The sequence below is a fragment of the Macrobrachium rosenbergii genome, chromosome 20 (genome assembly GCF_040412425.1).
Source record: "Macrobrachium rosenbergii isolate ZJJX-2024 chromosome 20, ASM4041242v1, whole genome shotgun sequence".
Taxonomy (NCBI): domain Eukaryota; kingdom Metazoa; phylum Arthropoda; class Malacostraca; order Decapoda; family Palaemonidae; genus Macrobrachium; species Macrobrachium rosenbergii.
This window is the reverse complement of record NC_089760.1, coordinates 17055424-17081281: the sequence shown is the minus strand read 5'-3', so window position 1 is coordinate 17081281 and position 25858 is coordinate 17055424. Positions and strand designations below refer to the sequence as shown.

Sequence of the window (25858 nt, the reverse complement as noted above, 5' to 3'; positions counted from 1 at the left end):
TATTTTGCCCCATCAGTATTATGTGAGAAGCTTTCAGTTTAACCAAAAATTTTGGTCGTCTAGATCAGCCTTTAGAGAAGGGATTTCATCTTATGCCTCCCGTAAGAAAATATCAGGCTCTACAGTGACTGCTTTTAGTTTTCTGTAAAAGAAAACTGTTGCGCTGGCTTTGTCTGTCCGTGCACACTTTATTCTGTCCCCACTTTTTTGTGTCCGCACTTTTTCTGTCCCCCCTCAGATCTTAAAAACTACTGAGGCTAAAGGGCTGCAAATTGGTATGTTGATCATCCACCCTCCAGTCATCAAACACCAAATTGCAGCCCCCTAGCCTCAGTAGTTTTTATTTTATTTAAGGTTAAAGTTAGCCATAATCGTGCTTCTGACAACGCTGTAGGATAGGACACCACCGGGCCGTGGTTAAAGTTTCATGGGCTGCGGGTCATACAGCATTATACCGGGACCACCAAGAGATAGATCTGTTTTCGGTGGCCTTGATTACACGCTGTAGTGGCTGTACAGAAAACTCGATTGCGCCGAAGAAACTTCGGCTAATTGTTTACTCGTTTTTTTTTTTATCCTTAGACATTCTCTTTTGCTGAAAATAACTTAATGGTGTTAAGTATACCCTAGTTTTACCAGACCACTGAGCTGATTAACAGCTATCCTAGGGCTGGTCCGAAGGATTAGACTTATTTTACGTGGCTAAGAACCACTTGGTTACTTAGCAACGGGACCTACAGCTTATTGTGGAATCCGAACCACATTATAGCGAGAAATGACTTTCTATTTCTTTTATAAAGAGGTGACATACCGACCTTCAGATGGTGAGACCACATAAGTCAGTTCACTTCCATTCTGCTCAAATACAATATAGTTAGGTACTAATTCTTAAATGGTCACCGAAGCCAAGTTACCTTGAGAGAAGGGCACAGAGTAATCTGTCTATCTTGCTCGATCAAGGAAAAGTTTAAGGTACTGTAGAATGTTCACTTCACTGAAATGACCTCTACGTCCTACTGTACTTCCACTACCTATGTGGATGTGTGTGAGAAAGTCTTGTTATTTCCGTATTCGAGTTCTCACAAATAATATATAGTAGCAACAATCCGCTTCTTTTAACAATGTTTCGTATCATGAGAATGAAGAAAGAACATGTAAAGTTGAAATTCTGTTTAAGAAAAAAAATATAGGTCAGTAACACTAGTGTGGTTTCTGGCGCTGTAATCGGGTTGATTTGTTTGCTTCCTTTGTTTTGACGAACATTCAACGCATTTTGTTGTCTACTAATCTTTCTCGATTAGTTTCAGGTACTCTGAAGTGTTTTCGATGTGTGTGACCACGATAGTTGTAAAGACAGTTCATGGCAGGTTATTAAATCAGTCTGTTATTTTTATTTATCCGTCTGTCTCTTCTCCACTTTTCAAATCTAGTCTCGTTCCCCACCCCCTTTTTTTTATTACACAGAAGTGTACTTACATTACTTGTAAATATTATAGCAAGGGTGATCTATGTAAATGGGTTTTTCTGTTGAAATCCTCATTTTACAATGCAGCATATGCTTCATAATTTATCAAAATTTCTCTTGCAAAGCATTAGCCAGTAGCCTAATTGCGTTTTATATACAGTGCACACAAAATAAATGTAGAGCTTGCACCAAAAATGTTGGTCTTTGCAGATAACCTATAATAGCCTAAAGCACATAGGCCTAAGGTGCAGTGCGAAGAGAACGATAAAAGCATATAAAACAAAGAGAATTTTTTTTTCATTGCTAAATTAAGCAGGCTGTAAATTTTAAGCAGTGAATGATGGAAGAGATAAGTTGCTCCAGCGGTCCCCCGTCTTGCTCTCATTTGAACTGGCCTGCGCTTGTGAGAGTGAAAAATAGCAGTGAGATCCGAAAGAATAGGCAGTTCAGTTCAAGTGCATGATCGACGATTTACTTCGCAAAACCACCGCATCACAGGGGTCTGAGAACTCCCAAACTAACGGGAAAAACAAGCAAAAGATGCCAAGAGCTCGAAAAGAAACCCGCGTTTGTAGCGCCGGCCACACAATTTCTATGGCTTTAGAGGTACAATGCGGCCATGTTCCTGCTGAGAGGTGATAGATAGACAAATGCATGTAGTGCACCTTCAGAGACGTAATAAATGGCTGTAATATCCCGTATCTATAGATTTCATACCTCTTCATACAGAACAAGTACACTATGTTTAATTTAGATCTACATTTTTCTGCAAACACTGTTCCAGCATTTAAGGCATGTCTGTATTTATTTATATTGGTGCTTGTAGGTACAGTACATGAAAGACATACTAAGTATGATATATGAACCTTTATATATATTTATATATATATATATATATATATATATATATATATATATATATATATATATGCATTTATTCTTTTATATTTCATGTCCATTCATATACCTCCTAATGTATTAAATGTATGTCATTCCAATATGTATCATGTACAATATGTAATGACCAAACCTTGTCCGTCTGGCAGTAATGTTTCGCCAGTACAGGACCGCTCTATTTCCCTTCCCTTATAAGCACATAATTTGCACCTCTGTGAATTTGTTAACTCCACTAGACATTAAGAACTTACTTTTTATATTTTGGTGTTTCCTTCATCCCCAACCTTTCGTGATAAGGATAACACATCGAACACACACGGTGCTGAGGTCATTTTCCGTACAATACGGGCAGTGTGTCAGCTCAAATTGTTGGAAAAGCACTGCTTCCTACGATCTCGTCCAGAATACATCGATCAAGAAAAGGTAGGGCATTTAAAGAGGTGTTCATGGATTTGTGTATTATTTCAGATTCATATATTCTTATGTGAATGCATGCGTATACATACACACACTAATTATTCTTCCGTGTCATAACTTTTTGATTCTACAAACTTTGTTTTCCTTAAATTTCTGTAATTTTTCACACATAATTGCAGGTTTTGTGGCAAAGCACTGAACTGAGACTGTGTGCCTTTTTTTGGATCTTGGCTTTAAAGAGGCCATTCAGAAAATCCCTAGAATGAAACGAAACGAGCACCAGAAAATAGGACGAGAAAACAGGGAGAGCTGCTACATAGACCTTTTTTTCTTTCCAGCCTTCCTTCCTTCCTTGTTTGAGGGAGTGTTATCACTGTGTCTACACTGGCTTCAATATTTGTAAGTGTTCAGCTTCCAGCATGCATAAAATATGTTAACTTTACACAGTTGTTTTTTAAATGGTTAGGTGATACATACAGGGTATAAGTCAAGTAGGCTTTCAGTGTAAAAAAAAAAAAGTAAAAATTGCTCCGAAGTTTCTTCGGCGTAGCCGAGTTTTCTGTACAGCGTGTAATGCTGTATGAAACTCTCAGCCACGATCCATGAAACTCTCAGCCGCGGCCCGTGAATAATTTTCTTTTACAGAAAACTAAAGTTGTGGGAGGTGGGGAGGGGGCACAAACGATCGGTAAGCAGGGCCGTGTCAGAGATGAGTTTAGGAGTCTGGGCTGACCTGAGATAGCATAGGCTAGCCTAGCCACTTTTTCCTTGACCACATTTTGGCTGTATCGGCAACCCCCTTTGACCTATCAAATAAATGAGGGGTTACTGTACGTTTTCATGCAAACATATTTTCCTTACTATGATAGAGGAACCCTGCAAAACTATCCAAGGATGTGGTTTTCACTCTGTCTACCTGAAGTTCATATATCACCGACCCAGCTTTTGGTATTTGATAATCTCTGAGCAACCATGGGTCTATACCAGAATATCCCAAGCATCTTTTGAAAGGCTAAACCCAGGTGATCATTGCAAGGGCAGAATAACCGATCGAAGTTTTTCGTTATCTCAGTATAAAGGTCAGGCCACACTGTTTGGTCTAGAATTCCTGATGTCCACAGAGGAAGACATTTTCACTTTAAAATACATTTTCATTTTAATATTTACTAAACTGAAAGTTAGTCAGATTTAAAAAAAAAGGCATTTGTTGATTTATTTTGTTATTCATTTAAAATCGTTTTTGGTACTCGGCAAATCTATTATGGTTATTATTCTTATGATGATAAGGTTATTATTTTGATGGATCATATTCTCTCTCTCTCTCTCTCTCTCTCTCTCTCTCTCTCTCTCTCTCTCTCTCTCTCTCTCTCTCAACCCTCCACCTACAACCCTCTGCCAACAACACACCGCATCCACCTACAGTCATCAACCCACAACATAAGCCACAATCACCCAACCACAACCCTCCACCCATAACCTTTCACCCACAACTATCCACCTATCACCCTCCACCTACAACCATCCACCTGCAACAGTCTGCTCACAACATCCCTCATCCACTCACAGTCATCAACCCACAACCTCAACTACAATCATCCACCCACAACCCCCCACTCACTACCTTCCACCAACACCCATCCACCTACAACCCTCCATCTACAACCATCCCCCACAATCATCCACCCACAACCCTGCACTGATAACCTTCCCCACAACTTTCCGCTCCACAGCCATCCACCACAACCCCCCACCCAGAGTCATCAACCCAAAACCCCATCCAAAACTTTATGTCCTTTGCCCTTCACACACAACCTTCAGTCGAAGCCTTCAACAAATCCTTACCCACAACCATCCACACACCACAACCTTCCACACATACAGACACACCCATCCACCCACAACTTTCCTCCCACTACCCTCCACCAACAACCTTCCACCCATAGTCACCCACCCACAATCATCCAGCCACAACCTAACACACATAATGTTACAACCACAACCCTTCTTCTACTGCCATCCAACCACAGCCTTCCACCCATAATCCTCCACCTACAACCTACCAGTCACAATCCCAATTCTCCACCCACTGTCCTCTGCCTGCAACCCTCCAACAGTTCCCTATTGACAACATCCATCCACCCACAACCCTGCACCCACAGCCTTTCATCTACAATCACCCGACTACAGCCCTCCTCCTACAACTTTCCACATACTATACAACCCAGCAGCCACAGCTTTTCATCTACAATCATCCAACTACAACCTTCCACATACAACCCTCCACCTGTAAACTACCACCCACAGCCTTTCATCTATAGTTGTCCAACTACAGCCTTCCACATACAACCATCCACCCACAACCCTCCACCTGTAAACTTCCACCCACAACCCTCCACCTGTAAACTTCTACCCACAGCCTTTCATCTACATCAATCCAACTACAACCTTCCACATATAACCATCCACCCACAGTTTTCATATACAATCATCCAACTACAACCCTCCTATAACCTTCCACATACAACCATCCACCCACAAGCTTTCATCTGCAGTCAGCCAACTACAACTTTCCACATACAACCATCCACCCACAGCTTTCATCTGCAATCATCAACTACAACCCTTCTATAACCTTCCGCATACAACCATACACCCACAACCCTCCAACCACAAACTTCCACCTACAACCTCTTGCTACAGTTGTCCAACTACAATCCTCCTCATACAACCTTCCACCTACAACCCTCCACACACAAAGTTCCACCCACAGCCTTCATCTACAATTGCCCAACTACAACCCTCCTCCTACAACCATCCACCCACAACCTTCCACCTGAAAACTTCCACCCACAGCCTTTCATCTACAATCGTCCACCTACAACCCTCCTACAACCATCCACCCACGGCCCTCCACCTGTAAGCTTCCACTCACAGCCTTTCATCTACAATGATCCAATTACAACCTTCCACATACAACCGCCACCCACAGCTTTCATCTATAATCATCCAACTACAACCCTCCTCCTACAACCTTCCACATACAACCATCCACCCACAGCCTTTCATCTGAAATCATCCCCTACAACCTTCCACATACAACCATCCATCCACAACCTCCACCCACAGCCTTTCATCTGTTCACACAAAGCTCGTCTGTACAGAACCTAATGCTTCTATCTCTGCTCGTTGTAAATGACGTTATGGACCCTTAGAGGGTATGTAGCTGGAGATGTTATTTGTATACCGGTACTACGTAGTTCGATGGTCTTCCACCAGGGGGCCACTGCAGAGCCTTGCAGCCATCTTTAAAGGTCTGGTAACCGTGCAAATTGAATAGGGCTTAGTCCGATTGTGAATTTTTTTATCCTGAGTATTTAATGAATAAGTGTTTAGTGAGTGTTTAGGGTTAGTGAATTTTAGTGTGTAAAGGCCATTTCACACCAGATGTGATGCTAAGCACGCTACGCTATGCTACGGAGCCATGCTAGCTATACTCGTTATGCGTGTGTTCACACTGAAAGCTATGAATGTCTGCGAACAATCCATGCAAGTATGTAAGTATCTATTGTTAATCTGTTGATCTTTACTGCTATATCTGGAGTTAATTTATATATTAATATATGTAATCATTTATATTCTTTGGACATTTGCTTCTCCCATTTGAAAGTGCTTCTTTTTATTATTAATAATAATAATAATAATAATAATAATAATAATAATAATAATAATAATAATAATAATAATACTTCGAGTAAATTTGCTTAGGTATACTTTATACCCCCAAGTTAATATACCACTTACAGTATATTCAGATTTAAGCCATGAAGCAGGAACATCTGCTGTGAGACCCAAGTGTGCATGTGCGAGGCGAGCTACGGCCATAAAAATTGCGCGCCAGCAATCTTGGAAGATATGAATGCTGTGTCGCAGACATTTAGAAGCTTTCTAGCCAGGGACATTTGGGAGTCCATTAGGCACCTTTTATGCCCTTTTAGATGAAACTGGTAACACCAACAGAACCTCGGTCATGAAACTCTCACACAGGTTCCAGATGATTTTAGCACTGCATATGACTTTGTTAGCCATACATGTGACTGGCAACAGACAATGTAACAGATAACTTTGTCCTTGTGAGCCTAGACCTATCATGTTTGGTGTTTCACTCTGCTATCATTACTGGCAACATAATCTTTTACTTTGAAAGTAAGCAAGGACTTTGTTAATTAAATCACAGATGACACTGTGATTTAAGTCGTATTTCAACAGAATGCTTGCATTACTGACTTTCATACCTTTACTCCAAGAAGTAGTGCATCCCATTTACTTTAAGACCACTTCTAACGTTCAGGTATATCTGATCAGGTCTGCCTGTACTTTTTTTTCTCAGTTCTCTATAGTAGCCATGGCGCCAACATACGATGCTCTGGCAATAATTGGCTTGCTGATAGGAACATAAAATAAGAAACGCCTAAAAAAGACGTCCAGTGAATGAGTGGCTGTTATTCATTTTTAACACGATGTCAACAATGATTGAACATACATTTTTTTACTATTATTTTATTTTACTTCATTACTAAGCTGGATAGTATTCTGCTCGCATTTTAAAACTTAATTACATACATGATGCATAATCATGAATAGACGCAAGTAGGCCTATTCTTGTTTTACATTACTTTGCTTTATTGAATATTTATTCTCCTTTAAAAACTGACTTGCATGTATGGTTTATAACCAAAGATAAATATGCTGTCCTTGTCAACAGCAGAATCAGTCTCCTTAAGTTTTTCGACTTACTTAAAATATGCAGCCCTTTTCTACTTAATCTGTTATGATAGCTTTTGGATTTGACCTGCCCAAGAACAGGCTCATGCTTACAGGTTTCAATGAAATCTGCAGGACATTCAGGAAAATTGCCAAATTATAAATGTATATTAATCTGACATCCCCATCAATTAATTTAAAAAAATCTCCGATACATCATTATTTTAGATATAAAAACTTTCAGATTCAGTATAGAGTACTGACTTCACTGAGCAAAAAAGATGGCCTCCCCACACTACTAACGTTCAGGCAACCCTGTGCTGGTCGTTTCCACGCAGGTATATCGATTGAGAAGAACTATTTGCTCGGATTGCCTGCCTGCACAGGCAGAAAAAAAAATGTGCAGGTTGTCCACATTAACCTGCTCAGGTCGACTGCACAGGCCGAACGTTATTGGCCGCCTTAACAGAGGCTGAAATACAGCTTTTCGGTGCGACGTGCCATTGTCTTGGTTTTTATCAATTTGTTACTTTTATATTTAAATATGATTTTGTGTGATACCTCACCTTTCTATATTCACCGATTCCGTACTCCGTCTTCTCTTGTTCCACATGAGCGATTTATATTGCTTGTTTTGCATATCACTGACCTCTTAGGGTTGTTCCCAGATTTGAGTAAAAAGAATAAGATGATGAAAAAGAAAACATAACAGACCGCGTTACTGAAGACGAAGAAAAAGATTAGTGATTTCATAGGACCTTCTCGGAAGGTTCTCACCTTCTACCATGTAAGTTAATTTTGCTTGTGAAACACTTTATCAAGGAAGTTAGAAAAATAAAGCAGGAAAATTCTTGTTTACAGAAGAAATGATAACGAGAAGAAAGGCATACTGCATAAAATGTGGCAGAAAAAACAAGAAACCAGGACCAACACGCTCAGGTGGTGCTGATGCAAAGGCAGTACCGATTAAGTGAACTCAACTTGACACATAGGCCGGTACCCAGTCACCTACCTTCGCCTTTGTTAGTGTTCTGTACCAAGATCCGTGTGATTATGAAAGGAAACTTATCTTTATCAAGAAGAGCTTTATTACGGCAAGGAAATTGCAGAAACGAACATCCTTTTCAAGTACTTGTTTAATCTTAGGCTCAATCGTCAAGAAAAAGTGGAGCCTTCCGTACTGCAGCCCATGCTCTCGTTTTTGACAAAGAATGGTAAGTTTACAGATCTTCTGTTAAATTTACCGTGTCATTACCGTTGTCCACGTACCAACAGGGGAAAATTTTTGATAACCTTACAGAATCTTTGGACAAGCTGTTTATTATCTCTAAGAATAAGCGTTAACTGGCAACTCTTCAAGTTGATGTCTTGCGCCCTGCACAGAGATATAGGCTAGGCCAGTGCTAATTGTTGGTGTTCAGAATAATATCCAGATTTATTTTTCTAAATTCCTATGATTTCTAGTCAAAGACAAAACAGTATGATTTCAGATTTAAATATACATGTTACTAAGTCAAAGGAATGAAGAATTTTATAAAGAGAACTTGGTACTGTTCATTAGATGCTTGCTTATCAAGGCTATTATTGTAAAACAAGTGGACTGCATTAATTTCGAGGTTATGGTAATGTTCACAAATAACCAACACATCAGTTAATTCGTCTGTGGGCCTCACATCGTGCATAGTAGGCAATTTTAAGGGGTGTTTGCTTCATAGATTATCTTTTGTCTCCCAGCTGCACACATGTTGTAGCCTTATACCCTGCTTTACTACCATTCCCCCATACCTTCTTCAGTCATCAGGTCAAATCATTCTCCTAGCATGGTTTTTCTCCAATTTCCATCCATAGATCCTTGTATATCATTCTTGTTTTCAGGATTTCTTTATCTTACTGTCCAACCACTCCAAACTCCCTCTTTTCTCAGTCCAAATTGATAAATGAACAAAAGTGCTCCAGTGCCTGGCTTGAGGACCTAAATTTCTTAAAAATCATTCTCTCTCTCTCTCTCTCTCTCTCTCTCTCTCTCTCTCTCTCTCTCTCTCTCTCTCTCTCTCTCTCAAGCCCTTTGTTCTCTGTTATCAACTTTCATTTGATGGGCAGTTAATCCTCGGCTGGCTGATGAAGGTTGAATTTATTTCTGGTGATAGAAATTCATTTCTTTAACGGATCATTAATCCTGTGGTGTTAGTAACCAATTGGTTCTTAGCCATGTAAAATAAGATCCTTCGGGCCAGCCCTAGAATAGCTGTTAATCAGCTCAGTGGTCTAAGGAAAGTTAAAACTCTCTTCTCTCTCTCTCTCTCACACACACACACACACACACACACACACACACACACACACACACACACACACACACACAGTTATCAATTGTTTGCTAACCCTCTTCACTGATGAACCTACAAGTATTTACACATTAACCTGTGGTGTTAGACTTAAGTGATTCCCCTGTGGAATATGCAAGCCTAATGGAAGTTAAAACAGTTTTAATTTGACTACCATCCTGTTTCCAAATCATGTAGCCCTGGCTACATGATGTTCTTTAAACCACTTGACACGTATGGCATTTTGATTGGGAGAATTGTCCATTGACTTGTATGTATTGTATTTTAACCCTTAAGGGATGGGCTAAATATGTATTCAACACACCCCCAGACCGGGCAGACTTTTAAGGTTGGCCAATTTAAGGAAAAAACACATCAATGGAAAGCGGAAGATATGCAAATGCGAAGGTGTAGGAAAAAAATGTTAAAATTTTATTGCCTTCCACAGGAAGTTTATAGTGACTATTTACAACCCTGTCTGGGGCCTCTTTTACAAGACATTCATAAAAACATGCTAATTTCATCAAGTTATACATGTTTTTTTGATCAATTATTTTTTATTTTGTAAAATTATAATTACAGCTCACACAATATCACAACAGACAAGAACTAAAATTAGTAATAAGTTCTGAGTATAGTTGTTTAAAATATTTATGAGATTTACTGAGATGGTCAGATGCAGTAGCAGTAACTTTTTGTGAGTTATACATGTTCTTTCTTATGTTTCTTTGCAAAATTACAATTATAGTCGACATACTATCATAAAAGATAAGAACTAAAACCAACAGCAATCCCTGGATATATGTATAAGCAAATACATGAAAAGACATCATGGGATAGAAAGGGGCAATACGTTTCCACCATCAAGTCTCAAGGCACACTGATCCCCCTCTGTCCTGGCACTCCTGTGGTGAGCTACTACAGTTACGATAAGTTATTTATGGACCATTGAAGTGCTATGAGCATCTTTCCTGCTAAATTCATCCAAATTGTATGACACATAATATTAATACTCATATGAGTTAGCCAGTCCATCACTCAAAACCTGTTGTAGATCATCATATGATGATGCCCGTCCATTCAGGGTTAATACCAGTTCATGGTATTGGAGTTTTGTGCATTTTCCTTAAGTCACTTTGATATTCTTGATATGAAAATCATACTAAAATCATCGCATATTTACTGTTACTGAAATATTTATCCATGAATGTTGTTTCCCACTTGGACTTTTCAGAGATCTTTGGGTAAAATTTACTTTAAACCATTAGTGCATTTTCAAAGTATATATAATTTTACTATGTTTTAATGTGTGTTTGGAATGTTCCTGACATTCCTTATGTTAGCAAGTAAGCAGTTATATGTTGGACCCCACATATAATCATCCTTTGTTTTAATGTGTACTTTGAATGTTCCTGACATGTGTTTTGTTAGCGAATAAGTAGTTATAGAGATATTGGACCCCATCCTTATATCCTACAATTCAGGGGACCACAGTGGGAAAGTGGTGTTATTGGGTGGGGAAAAATACAAAACATATCAAATACATGGTTTGATTTAGGCTAACTTAACCTTGGAGTCACGTCCTTACTTGGCTGGGGAGCCCCATTTTACCTAACGTAGGGTGGTGGTTCTTTACCTAGACCAAGGCCCCTTCCTAACCTAACCTAGAATGCCAGGTCCTCACCTAGAATGCCAGGTCCTCACCTAGACCTATATTCTTGCCTTAGCTAACTTGGGGCTGTGTCCTTACCTAGCTGGGGGGGGGGGATTCTCCCCCCCCCACTCCTAACCTAACCTGAGATGCCGGGTCCTCACCTAACTCTGCATCGACCACCTAACCTAACTTGGAACACTTTTAATGACTTTTAAAAAGGTTGCTACCTAACCTAGGGCACCTGGTCTTTAACCTAGTGCAAGATATTAGTTTGAAAAAATTCCACAAACTTGCTTTAATTTGAATCAGAACTATCAGTAGGACTGATGCCTTCAGACTTGCAGGATCTTCCCTAGATGTTGAAGGCTGCTTGGTGTCAGACTGTGGAGTGTTAACTAGTGTTTCACAAGCAAAATTAACTTCTATGGTGGAAGGCAAGAACCTTCCAAGAAGGTACTTAGGAAATCAATAATTGAGAATTTATATTGCCATCTTTTCTTCGTCTTCGTAAGTTCCACCTCTGTGTGAAAATAAAATTCGGCATGGAATTTAGCGATTCAGCCAAAATAATCCAGGGAGCAAGAACACAATGAACCAAGGGCACCATAACTGCAGACTGTAACCAGCTTTTTCAAGTGGTACCTGATTTTCAAAATCCTACATAATTTGTGAAACTTATAACAAAACAACCAATCTTGGTTTTGCATTTTCCCTTGCACCCAGAGTTCCAGTTGAAAATAACAGTAGACATTACAGACACGTAATCCATTCCTTCTCACAATGCACTTGACAGACAAAATCCAGTAGGGAGCTCCACTCTTGTGACAGTGATAGCTTAAACAAACAACTTAGAAAAAATCTGAGTAGGTAACAACTTTTGCTGGAAAAAATTTTTAATTATAGTGAATAAGAGATAGTTATGAGCGTACCTTTTGTACTAAGCATGTTTGGGAAACCTGAGTGAAAAAAATTTGAATCTATGAAAACTCAAACCACAAGTGTTGGTCTAAACTGCAGAGGTTCTAATCCAGGGTGGAATTCCCGCATAGGGGAGAATTTTAGAGTTTCAAGTGGGGAATTGTGACCACAGATAGTCAGGCTCAAACTGGCTCTACAACCACACAAAATGAAGTGTGCATTGGTCCGCATTACTGATAGGTCACACTGGTCTTTCTCTCAGTTAGCTTGTGTGTTTGTGTTAGTATTTTGGTGCATATTATTTGGAATGCACCTTTTGAGGCAGACATCTCATATTGGGAATATGAGATGTTGTTTTCATGTGGTTCTGTTGTTCAAAGTTTCACCAATAAATGGAATTATCTGGGTTGAACTTATGTACTTTTGAAGTTAGCTAACATCTTTGTGCTGTTAGGTACAATCGGCATTAAAAGTAATCAAAAGAATAACATTTGGCTGACCTGGATAGGCTGTCTGTTATCACTTGTGTTGTTGCTGTTTATGTTCATCAGAATTTTTCCTGCTTTGTCCTTGTGCATACAGTTTGAATTGACTGTAATTTGACTATTTCTGGCTGTTTTTCTCCTGTACAGAATTGTACTTGTTTCTTTCCCATTGTGTTATCCACAACAAGCAGATATAGAAGCATTAGGTCCTGTACAGATGACGTTTGTGTAAACCAAATATATTTGGTTTGGATGATAATCACATGGATGATACTGGTAGGGGTAATGATTGTGATTTTATTTTATTTTTCTTGGTATGAGAACTTGGGGAGGGTTATGATGAGAATTTTATAAGGTATCAGGAGATGAGAGGCCAATAGATTAGGTAGACAATTCGTTCAATCCGGCTATAAACAACAGCCTCCTCCTCCTCCATCATCATTGCATGATAGGTTTGATCCCTCTCTCTCTCTCTCTCTTTTCTGCCTTCTTTTGCTTCCTATGTGGTTCAGGAGAAATTGATAGGTAAATTGGAGACATTATTAGTTTACGTCTTTCATCAGGTAGGGAATTTGACCGTGTATATTGTGGGTAAGGACCCCCCCCCCCAGGCAGTTATCAACCATTGTCATTTCCTCTGTAAGAGAGAAGGTGTCAGACCCTTTGTTGTGTAGCCCCCCCCCCTCTGGATCAGTAAGTCTTCTCCTCTCCCATGGAATCAAGGCATGTCTTGGAGCAGAGGTCTGTGCCCTTCGCCACCTCTCAGCCATCTGAGTTTACACTCATGGCAGTTCTTAGTGTGGATAAGAAAAATTTTACATTGCAGGACTTCCATTCTTTGTTAATAAGCAATGTTAGGTTTTGTTAGAAATAATTTGGATGATCTCGTACCTCTTTACTTACCTTTTACATTTTAAGTTCCATATGTATTGATTATAAGTATTTTCACTTTCCCACCCAAGGTTTCAGAAAGACCATTATCCAGATGCATTAGATGTTTGCTGTGGTGAATGAATTTTTGTCAAGTGTGCTACAGCCCTTTGGTACTCTGAAAATCCAAGTCATCTAGATACTTCCGCTACATCAGTAACTGCAATTTATGTCTTGAGCATAAAATTTATGCAACCTTAGTAAAAGTATGAGAATTAAAAAAATTGTAGAAAAAATGTATTTTATTCGAAGATTTTAAACACTTCATGAAGTGACTTATCAAAGTTATTACAGTGTACTGAATGAGAAGTTAAATCTTTGAAACAATGCAATAGTATACAATTTACATTTTTCCAGTTTCTTGAGTTCCTGTAAAATGCTGGATACCACTATCATCATACTTTACTAGAAACCTTAGGCCATTATCATAAGAAAATTACATCAACATTTTCAATTACAACTCGCTTCTAGTTTTCCATAATATGGTACCTTTTAGAATGCATCTAAAACAGATTTCCCTAAACCTAAATATAAATGAGATAATGCGACAAATGTTACATTACATTGGTAATATGGAAAATACAAAAGTTTATTACAGTTTATCCTACCAATAATCACTTGAGTCATTACTAACAGGATACACTTGAACTTAAACTTGGAATCTAATTTTTAACCTTTTTCAAAAGCCAAATTGTTATGACTTAATGATTCATTGCTTGAGGAGGCAATGAATCAAGAAAATGATTCAACTTTCTTCTGGAATTATGATGCTTTTTCATGTAAGGTGAAACTATCTTACGATAATAATGAGATGAATGAAAGTTACACGCAGGGAAGCACATTTAGTTTATAGCCAAAGCATCTGATTGTGCTTCCATGCTAAGTTGATTTTGGAGATCTGAAAGCTTTTTCTTCAAAGCAGCAATCCCCATCATGACAATATTCTCTGGTTTCAAAGCTCCAGCAGATTCAACATTGAAATAAAACTTATTTGGCCTAGCTGTTGGGTCAAAGTCAGCTTGATCTGAAAAAAAAAGAAAAACTAATTACCATGATGATCCCAAGAATCTTCTGTAACTTCTGGATATTAAAGTTTAAAAAAGACAACCACAATTACAAACAATAGTGACTAATAATAAACAAAAGCCAAGATAAATAGGCATATTCAAGAACCCAAAAGTTAGCATCTTGGGTACATATAACACCAATTACGAATAATACAACAAAACTTTAGGACCTACTTCACACAGCCATCACCAAACCTTCCAGAGAAAGAGCACTGGAAAGGAATGGAAGATATTTCATACCAATCAACAGTATATGACAAAGAAAACATGTATGGTGCTATGGCACCTGTAATTAACTTTTGCCCATGCAATCATCACAACACTGTCCAGCAGAAAGTTATGATACCTCAAGAATGAGTTCTCCATACTGAAGGAAGCATGGAGAGAAAATTAAGAACTAATGAGAATTGATACTATTGTAATACATAAGACAAGCTGAAGAAAGGAAGCATTTCAATGAAGGAACGTACGTAAGATGGTACTCTGCCACTTATGAAAGGAATGGGATTGAATATAATGGAAGATAAACTCTGCAAGGTACATAAATTTGATGGTCTTAAATCACCAAGATAAAACATTCAAAAGTCTTAGAAATTTTTAATCTTGAGTCACATTTCCAAAGCCATGATCGCAAGAAAAAAGAGATTTTTTGGCCAGCGCTGCCTGGAAAACCTACAATTTGCATCCACCAATGAAGCATAGTTATCTCTTATTGTTTGAAAGAACAAGAAAGCTCTCAAATCTAGAAGGATCTCATAACCAAGATCATCTGAAATGATGTAGCTAAAGGGGACCGATATTGCATAGAATAATATTCATCTGCCCAAAACAAAGCAAGAAAGAAAAAATGTCATCAGGTTTACAAATCTCATAAGAAAGTCTGTGAAGAACACTTGGTCCTCAGTGAGGCAATACTACAAATGCAGTGTAAGGTACACAATTACTACTATAATGACAATTTTTAATATTCCCATTTCTTAAATAAGGTTTGAAAATTCAAGCAAGACTATTTAAGTTGGACATCTAGCTGGGAAGAGACCAAAAAATAAAAACATGAACATAGCTGGAGGCAGAATGAGGGATGTTAATACTACCTAGACAGTGCCCTGTGTAACATACTTAAGAAAGTGTACCTTGTACCGAACTACAGGCTAGTAATCCCTCAAAAATTGAGGATAACAATGGGTCTGCATCTAGGAGAAGTAACACTACTGATGATATAGTCTGAGGTCTTTGTAACTTAATAGTCTGGTTAACTTGTTTATTATTACATGGTACATGTTACTAGTGGCACAGTCCCAGGATGCTCTTGGCTAAAACCAAGAGGGTACACTCATTCTATATGGGCGTTGTTCTAACTGCCGGTAGCATGCCACTGTGTGTACCTGCTCACGGCTGACCTTTGATGGATGCTGCAGATAGCAGAGTCCTTGGCTCCCCAGCTTAGAGCAAGATCATATGTTCAGCTTGTATGGGTCCTGTCCTGAAGGTTCCAGAAATATGACATTCCATAGTACATGCCTGTGCCTGCTATGAACATTGTCTCTCAGCTGATTTTCACAAACGGTGCATGGTCTACTGACAGATGAGTGGGTGGCACCATGTAATTCACCTACCTTCCACCAGTAACTAATTTGTTACCAAGCTTTGATGACCAAACCAGTTGTGGCCACATCCATATAAAAGAATTTAGGTTGTGTATTTAGGAAATGTAAATTATGTTGAATTTGCAGTTTTGTTTGTCATCTATGAAGTTAATTTCCAAGCTATGTTACTCATTCTGGTCTCATTTTAAGGCACAAAATTTTTTTATTTATTGTGGTATGCTAAAAAAAAAAAAAAAAAAAAAAAAAGCAAGGGTCAAAATGATGACTTGAAAATTGTAGAAAACAATGTACATTATGTGATTCTGGGGGTTTTGGATAACACACCTGACACACTGTACCAACAAGATGGGGTCAGTGGGTGCATGACAGACAGGTTAAGACGTAAAATTGCCCTGAATATTACGCTTTTTTAATATTTAATCTGGAAACTGCTACGGTTCATCTTTGCCCGAACTTTTCCATATGGAAAAGGCATTTGTTCATATATGGAACAAACCTTGGTCTTAACATACAGATAAAATCTCTGGCGCTAGCTGGAGTCCGGTTAAAAATAACACAAGGAATTGGTGGCAACAGGCATCAGCCAGTAGGGGAAAAGGAGGAAGCTACATGACCTGCTTTACCCGTTATGCATCATCATACCAGTTTCTCTCTAACTGCCTTCATAGTAAGACAGCTGCACTTCCTGCCCGCTTTCGCCTCGGCGTTCTGGTTTTTCTTTCTTTCTTTGTTGTGTGTTTTCTATGTGATATTGAGTTGTCTGTGTTTCTCGTATTGCCTGAAATGCAAACCAGTGATTCTGCCAAGCCTCCCATAACCCTTGTTCTCGTTACTTGTCGTCTTTGTCTACAGACCCACATTCCACTTGTAGTAGTGCATAGCTAACGTTTGCAGCATAAGTAACCCTTTCTGAGTGTTGTCTTTGGTCTCCTGAGCAATGGAAAAGATTTGTTAACAAGAGGGAGTATAAGAGGAAACCAACAGCGCCATCTTGGGAAGGCTTTTCATCTCCCATGATGGCAGGCATTCCAGTTCCTTCTTGTTCCACCTCTTCTTTACCAAAATCTCCTCTTGCCTATTCTTCCTCTCACGAAGATTATTCTTCCGTTGCCACCAATTCCTTGTGTTATTTTTAACAGGACTACAGCTAGCGCCAGAGAATTTATCCCTACGTTAAGACTGAAGGTTTGTTAGCTATGAAAAATACAAATTGATTTAAAATTTGTCATATTTTGGTCTAATAACTTAGCGAATCAACTTGGGGGGGGGAAGGGGCTTATATTTTTACCCCTAACATAAAAATTAATCCTCTGGATTTCATTACACCTCTTGATGACAACCATATGGCATTAAAACTACAAGCAAAAACCTTTGCATTAAAATGATCCTGGCTTTACACATAGTCCTAATTTGATGTATGTCTTACAGCAAGTAAGGATAATATGTGATCAGAAACCATAAAAATAATTTAATCATATCAAGGAGTCAATTCCTTGATTTGTACAGCTGGTGTGAAGGTCTTACTCTTGAATGAGTGGTAAGAACTGGAACAGAACATTGCTGAAGATGTTTGATAACTATTTTAGAAGATCAAAGGGTGGGAAAAAGTAGCAAAGCAAAAACCAGCTGTCATCAAAATGCTACTCAAAGTGCACTTTAGGTACCATTCTCTGAATTACTAAGACACTATATTTTTGCCATATTCACTTACCATCACAAAACTAAGCATGAATTATCCGTTTAAAAAAAATGCAAAATTAGCAATACAGCACAGTTTACCAGAGTACACCCAATTGCTGGGGCACAGAAATAGAGCAGAAAACTCTAATCTGTCCAAAAAAGGAATTTCTTGTCAGTCTACCAACTACCTAGCTAACTGCTCTGCTTGCCAATCATCAAGAAGGCAGTGGATGGTCTTGTAAAATAAAGAGCCCATATTTATGTATCGATATATATGAGGTCCATATCAAATAATATTAATACTAAGAGAAGTTTAAGCATGTATAAACTCAGGTGTAAGAACATGACTAAAAGGAATGTTAATGTCAATATATAAAATCCTTTTCTCACTTTATCACAAAATGGCTGTTGTTCAAACGTGTCTTAAAATTCTAATGCTGTAACTGAAAACTGTTTTATTTTAAAGTTTGTTCATGCATAGTAGTTCACCAAAACAAAACAACATTATTAGATTATTAAAACAAACCAAACCAACTCAAGTATTCAGCTGAACCTTCAGACTTAAAATTATTAAAAAAATTACTTGCTCTATACAATAAAAAATTTGATAAAAGATTCATGTTCATTAGTAGGCTACCAAGCTGTATGTAAAATAAAATTGTGGTCTCTCTCACAAATTGCAAGCAATAAGTGTAACATCACAATCCATGTTACTTCTTACAGAGATGTTTTAATATTGTATTAAAAAAGGCTTAACACAATTACAAAAAGAAAATGTCTTTCCTTTCACAGGAAATTTTAAGTAGTCCATGAATATGAACAAAATATCTTCATACTGTTCAGCACATGAGATGTTCATAACATTTCTAATTAAAATGAAATAACAATCAGCTTAGGACAACAAAGACCTAACTTTTACTGTTAGATTTACTTATAAAAAAGAAAATACTCTCTCTCCCATGTGCAGTGCTGAACACATCAGAAAAATGTATGCCAATATGGCTAAACTGTTTATCATAATAATATATGTTTCTGAATAATAAGGCAGGCAATACAGTATACACAAAAAATTTACATAACCTTTGCAGTAGCAATAGACATTTCTGTCATCTACTAGAGGTAAGTCAGTGACTGAGAACTAACTTTTTAAACAAGATTCCTTATACAGAATGTATAGAGCCTTAGCCAGAAAACCATATTATGAATGAGGAAGTTATGGAGAGATGTGGAGTCTGACAGCTAGAAAACAGACTTAAGATCTCAAAGATTGAGATGGTCTGAACATGTGATGAAAAAGTCAAAGAAGTAGTAGATATGGAAGTAAAATGATGAAGACAAGTAGGAAGCCCAGAAAATCTTGGAAAAGGGGCACTGATGAACACCTAGACCAAATGGGAAATGAGGCAAAATGTGAACAAAGCAAAACAAAAATTCTGACACAAAACCATAAATAAAGATGTACAACCAAATAAAGTTAATAAATTTTACAAGTAAAATCATACTATATATCTTGCTTTCCCATAGTGATAAGCAGTAATCCTTCTTTTAATCCATCAATCTGTTATTATTTACTTATAAACTGTCATCACAGAGTAAAATGTATGTATGTGGTGTGTTTATGCCTTCAATAAAATAAAAGTCCTGTGCAGTAAATTTATTTGCTGGCAAACTTACCACAAAAACATTGTAGTGGGCCTATTAAAATTTTGCTAATGTGCAGTTCCATTTATTACTACTTAGGGAAAGGGTTTATGCTATTATATATTTCACTGATGAAATATCAATAAATTTTCAGGCATCTTCAACTGAATGAGAAGTGTGAAATCTATGAAACCATCAAACTTTCATGAGAAGGTAAGTTCAACTGAATGAGAAGTGTGAAATCTATGAAACCATCAAATTTTCATGAGAAGGTAAGATATAAAAAGTTTACATGCATGTTCTGCTTATTCATAGTAAGTACACTTTATACAGTAACCTGGCAACTCAGCTTACCAATCAGTTCAATGGTGCAGCAACTTTGAGAAAATCTCTCATTTTTTCTTCCCTCTCTTGTTATTTACTGTTGTTTCATCGTAAATTATGAGGAGAGTCTTGTAAGCTTTCAAACACAGCAGTGAATGGTACAATACAGGTAGGCATAATAAAATATTCAAATATTGTATGCACTGCCTGCATGTGAACATGCATGTGCATATGTCTGGTAATTTTATACTAGGCAAGTAGCTGCCATTTTGTACTTAATTCTGATATCTCCACATTAAAAGTCTAATATAGATTTCACTCAAATCATTATGCATGTTATTAAAAAACAAATTACAGCAATACTGTTATTAGTATGTCATGCCAAAATTTATAATTCATACAAATTAAGGTCAAGTAGCTTATGACTTGTTTTGGATGTGAGACATTATAAAAAACAATAATGCTGTAATATATCTTTAATAAGCCCTGCACACACATAAAGACTTGGATGAAATGTTTATTATATTTCTAATAGAGATACCAAAATGCTGGTACAAAGTGGTAGCTATTCGCTCTGTACAAAATCAACAGACAAATGTGCATACATACTCACATGCAGTGCATTAAGTACTTTTTTTATAATTCTCATTAAGCCTGCATATATGGCTGCATTTGTTACTGTATTCAGTAGTTTGTAAGATACTCCTCAAAATTGTAATTAATTGTACCTATATAAAAAAGGAATTATCATGAAAGTTACCGTAATGGTGTTAAAAAGTGGCAAGATCAGTGAAACCCAGAGCATTTCAGTATACAGTAGCACCTCCTTGTCCCAGCAACTGTAACTTTGAAAGATGTTATACAGCACATATTTTGTAACCCACCTTTAAAAATCTATGAATAAAATATTGTGCATATGAAAAATATCTGTCTGGCAGCAGCAAATGCAGAGGCATAATAGTGCTGTTTGAAAAGTCAGTAAGATGTCATTAAAAAAATTCATACTTGACTTTGTGATCATTTTAATAGACTGTTCTACTTAACTCTGAAATGGATATTAAACATAGGCTGGTCAGTCAGCAATTGTATGATTAAAAGAATTTCAGTTGTTTTTACACTGTCAATAAAAACACACACACCCATATTAAGAAGGAATAGATCAGTGAAAATATGGTCAAGCAACTAATTTAAGTCAAGGAAAATCCATATCAGGGGGTAGTGTCGTCAGTGCACCGTAAGTGGTGCACTTTAGGAATTTCTTAAGGTTTTTTGCATCATCCTTTCGGCCCTGACTGCAACCCCTTTCGTTCCTTTTACTGTATCTCTGTTTATATTTTCTTTCTTCCACTTTACTTTCCACCCTCTCCTAACAATTGTTTCATAGTGCAACTGCGAGGTTTTCCTCCTGTTACACCTTTAAAAGCTTCTTACTTACCATAACTCTTTCATCACTGAATGATCTCATAGGGCGCAGCACTTGGCTTTAGGCCTAAATTTAATATTTCATTAAATATTAACTTCAGTATGTACAGTATGTACTGTATATACAAGTATATACTTGTAATGCAACATAATTTTTTCTCAGCCAATTTCGTTCAACAAGTATGAAATTTAGTGTGCAACATCCTTAAACATTCCTGCATTATGTATTTTCATTAACTTCCAATAGGTGACAACACTATAATCAGCTATCAAAATGGCGTCTGTGACTGAGGTACATTCTAAACAAAGAGCAGTGGTGGAATTCCTTTTGGGGGGAAACGAGACTGTCACAAATATTCAGAGGCTTACAGAATGTGTACAGAGACCTGGTAGTTCATAAAAGCACTGTGAGGAGTTGGGCGAAGCATCTATCATCATCGTCATCATCAGGACAAGGAAATCTGTCTAATCTCCCATGCCCTGGCAGCCACACACACAGCTATGACGCCTGCAACGGTGGAATGCATGCAGGAACTGGTATTTTAGGTGGTCAGCAAACCACAATCAAACAACTCACTGCTCAACTTGACATCTCTGTCAGCAGTGCCAACACAGTTGGTCCATAAGTTAGAGTAATTAAAGGTTTGTGCCGGCTGGGTTCCTCAAACCTAACTGAAGACCATAAAGAGCAAAGAAGGAACATCTGTGCTGAACTCCTTGCTCATTATGTGGCTGATGGTGATCATTTCTTATCAAAAATTGCTGCAGAAGATAAAACATGGGTTCATTACTTCGCACCCGACTTTCATCTCTTTGGACCTTTCCAGGATGGACTTCATGGGATGCAGTACAGGAACGATGAGGAAGTTATTGATGCAATAAGAAATTGGCTGAGACACAGACCAGTAGAGTGGTACCATGAAGGCAAATAGGCTCTCACATGTAGATGGCATAAGGCTACAGACTTGAATGGAGATTGTATTGAAAAAAATGGTTTTGTAGCCAAAGAATTGGGGAACAATATGATGTATTGAAACCCAGAATAAAAAAACCTCCTTTGAGCAAAAAAGTGTTGCATTACTTACTGAATACCCTCGTAATTTCTAAAAATACATAAGGTACAGTACTGTACAGTATAGCCTAACAGAAGCATAGCCAGTTAGTGCAGTTCCACCTACTTATGCTTACAAGATATGTAAAACAAAATTGAAAAAAAAAGACCATATACAACCTTGTGTTTCTGTGTTAACACACATTAAGAAACACTATGCACTTATTGTGCTCTCTCTCTCTCTCTCTCTCTCTCTCTCTCTCTCTGACAGTATTTTTGTAAATATTTTTATATACTTTTAATGCAGTACAGTAGTGTACCTGATACAGCAGTGTAGTTGTATATAATATTTTTCAGTCTGTTTGCATGCGTGTATACGAGTATATCCATGTATGCACATGTTAAGGTAAATTGCACACTTACTGTGTATTTGCTCACACACACAAATTTTTTAAGTAAATAATTTGAGACAGAAGGATACAGTGAGAAATGATACTACAGTTTAAGGTAAATTACAGGCTGAATAAGATTTGGAAATTAAATAATGAAGACTTCAACTGCTTATAAATAAAAGATTAGACATGTCTAGCATAATAGGTATTGTTATAAGGGTGTGAAGCATGGCTTGACAAAAAAAAATTCTGATAATTTGCACATAAAGCTTCAAGAATATTATAAGTCTGATGACAAGAGAGTGATAAATGATACCATAAAAGAAATTACCAAAGATTCGTTTGTAGATGAGGTAATGATGCAAGGAATTTGGAGGTGTATAGGACATATCCTTCACATAACCCCTGAAGAACAGTATGTGAAAGTGTCAAATGGTCTCCTTAGGGTACCAGAGTATACGAAAGACCCAGACCTACTTGGGGGAGAACTATGAGAAGGGAGGCTGGAGAAAGGGGAAATTAGCGGAAGACAAAGTACAGGAAAGGCAAACGTGGCAGAATTTTACAAAGCTACTGCCACTGGCAACTTTCACTCCCTAGCACTGGTTTACTTATAAACTGAGAGTGGTGAATTACATCAGGCATCCTTTCTTCCTGAAACTGCACACCTTCAATTTTGGTGTGTGAAGGCTGGCTACATGATAAGACAGAGGCAAGAAATGTGCTAGTGTGGCACTTATCTGCTACAAAATTAATACATACCTTAATAATACTGTCATTTCACCATTTCCTAAATTTTCAATATGAAACAAAAATGAAGGATGTTAAAAGTGTTAATTCTAGCACAGTATTGGTATGTCAGGCACAGCATGCAATGTCATCTGAAATACAGTAGCTTCTGGCCTCAGAACTTATTCTGTTGTGAGCAGACCAAATGAAAAAATGTTATTTAAATAAATGTACCAAAAAATAATGCACATGTCTTGACATCATCATCTGACCTCAATAATTGAAGATGCATTAATTCATTAAAAATAGAATAGAAAAAAATCAGCATGATCAAAACAAGCTTCAATTTTTGGTACACCATAAAACTCTCACAGCAAATCCGTGGTTAGCCTCTCACAAGATAAACCTTATAGTGGTTTGAATTATCTAGTTGATAGCCAAGGCATCTGTCTGAGCCTCCACAGTAAGCTGGTTCTGGATATCTGCCAACTTCTTTTTAAGGACAGCAATGCCCATAAGGACAATGTTCTCAGGCCTAAGGGCCCCAGAGGCTTCAACATTGAAATAAAACTTGTTTGGTTTACCAAGAGGATCGAAGGGAGCTTGAGCTGTACAAGATTAGAAAAAGAAGGATTACACTGTAAAAGCCCTAACTGTAAAAAAATTTTAAAAATACTTCAAGATATTAGTTCCCATTTCAGAAGATACTCAAAACTGAAAGAAAAGAAAACATAAACTACACAAAAGAATTGCCATCTACTGTTCTACAGTACCAAATTCCTCATCAGAACTACAGTTTCTGAGTGAAGTGAAACTGAGAACCATGACAGTTATTGCACATGGCAATAGCTAACATATACCACATAAACAACAGATATGTCTGCTTGAAATCTAGTATAAAATTCTTAGTCCGGTAGTTACTAATTTACTAGTTAAGAGCAATGATAGGGTGCATTTCTTGTTCAACTCCCCAAAATTCACAAAGAAACCATGAAAAATAGGAGGGTTCCTTTATAATTCCGCTGATTTACCATGGTTATTATCATGATAAAATAATGACTGGCAGTAACAAGAACAAATTTCAGTAACGTGATTGAACTAACTAATGATAATAACTAACAATATAATAGTAATATATAATAGGACTATTTCAACTTGAGACTTATTTTGAAAGAGAGTTTTCTTACATTTAATATATTTTACATCTAAGATGTACCTATCCTGTTTCTTCCAATTATAAAATAAGTAAAGTTAGCAAAGTATCAATACAATGAAAATAACTAAATTATTTAAGAAAATTGTGCAACATCAGAAAATCTCATAATTTAGATCCAAATGTCTTACATGTAATTTGTAAGCTAAAGTATTTCAAATTTTTTACATGCTAGACTTATTTAAAAAACCTTAAAAATACTATCCTATAACATAAATGTGGTGAATCACTAATAATAATTTGAGAAAATAGACTGGTATTTTACTTATCACAATATGAACATCAAAACTAATCCATTAATTCCATCTAGGCATGGTAACAACAAGCAGAAGCCATCCCAATCCACTAATATGTTTGAAAGGGGTTACAGAAGATAACTGCATAATACTAAATATCAATCATTACTCTTCACATAAAAAGAACTAATGGAGCAACCCTCAAATAATAATTGTTGAATATACCTGCCAATAACTATACAATGAGAAACTTAGTGAAGACAGAACACAGTACAGGCAGTCCTCAGCGTATGCCGGATTCGGGTTACATCGTTCAGAGGTTACTTTGCTCTTCAAATATATTCACAAGAAATTACTTACCAGGTTACAGTGCATGTTCCTGGTTTACGTCACCAGTCCAATGGAAGACTGGAACTTTAATGTGGCTCCAAAATGGCAGATTGGTCAAAATTTGGAGTTTTTTTTTTTTTTTTTATGAAAAGCTCAATCAAAATGCAGGTTACGTCGTTTTCAAGACACCCAAAGGATTAAAAGTAAGGTTTTCTTATGCTTTTCAACAATGTCTCAGGTTACACAGTTTTTCGGCCTACATCGCAGCATAAGAATGGAACCCCCCGACGTAACCCAGGGACTGCCTGTACAGGG

At 37.4% G+C, this 25858-nt stretch overlaps 1 protein-coding gene and 1 long non-coding RNA gene across 4 annotated transcripts in view; one reads left to right on the top strand and one right to left on the bottom strand.

Annotated features, from left to right (window-relative positions):
- Positions 1-7831: 7831 nt before the first annotated feature.
- Positions 7832-22897, top strand: LOC136849094 (uncharacterized). The gene is made up of 3 exons (XR_010856234.1): positions 7832-8754; positions 20001-20059; positions 22420-22897. It is a non-coding gene; the product is annotated as an uncharacterized lncRNA (long non-coding RNA).
- RpII33 (RNA polymerase III subunit RpII33) overlaps positions 14079-25858 on the bottom strand; it is a 24251-nt gene continuing 12471 nt past the window's right edge. Inside the window, exons 5-6 of one of the 3 annotated variants that reach the window (XM_067122037.1) lie at positions 24162-24372; positions 14079-14875 (exon numbers count right to left, since the gene is read on the bottom strand). In XM_067122037.1, coding sequence (XP_066978138.1) covers positions 24191-24372 — 182 coding nt within the window. In that variant the 3' untranslated portion in view covers positions 14079-14875; positions 24162-24190. The remainder of the gene's footprint in view (positions 14876-24161; positions 24373-25858) is intronic. The other 2 variants (XM_067122036.1, XM_067122035.1) reach the window with 2 other exon arrangements.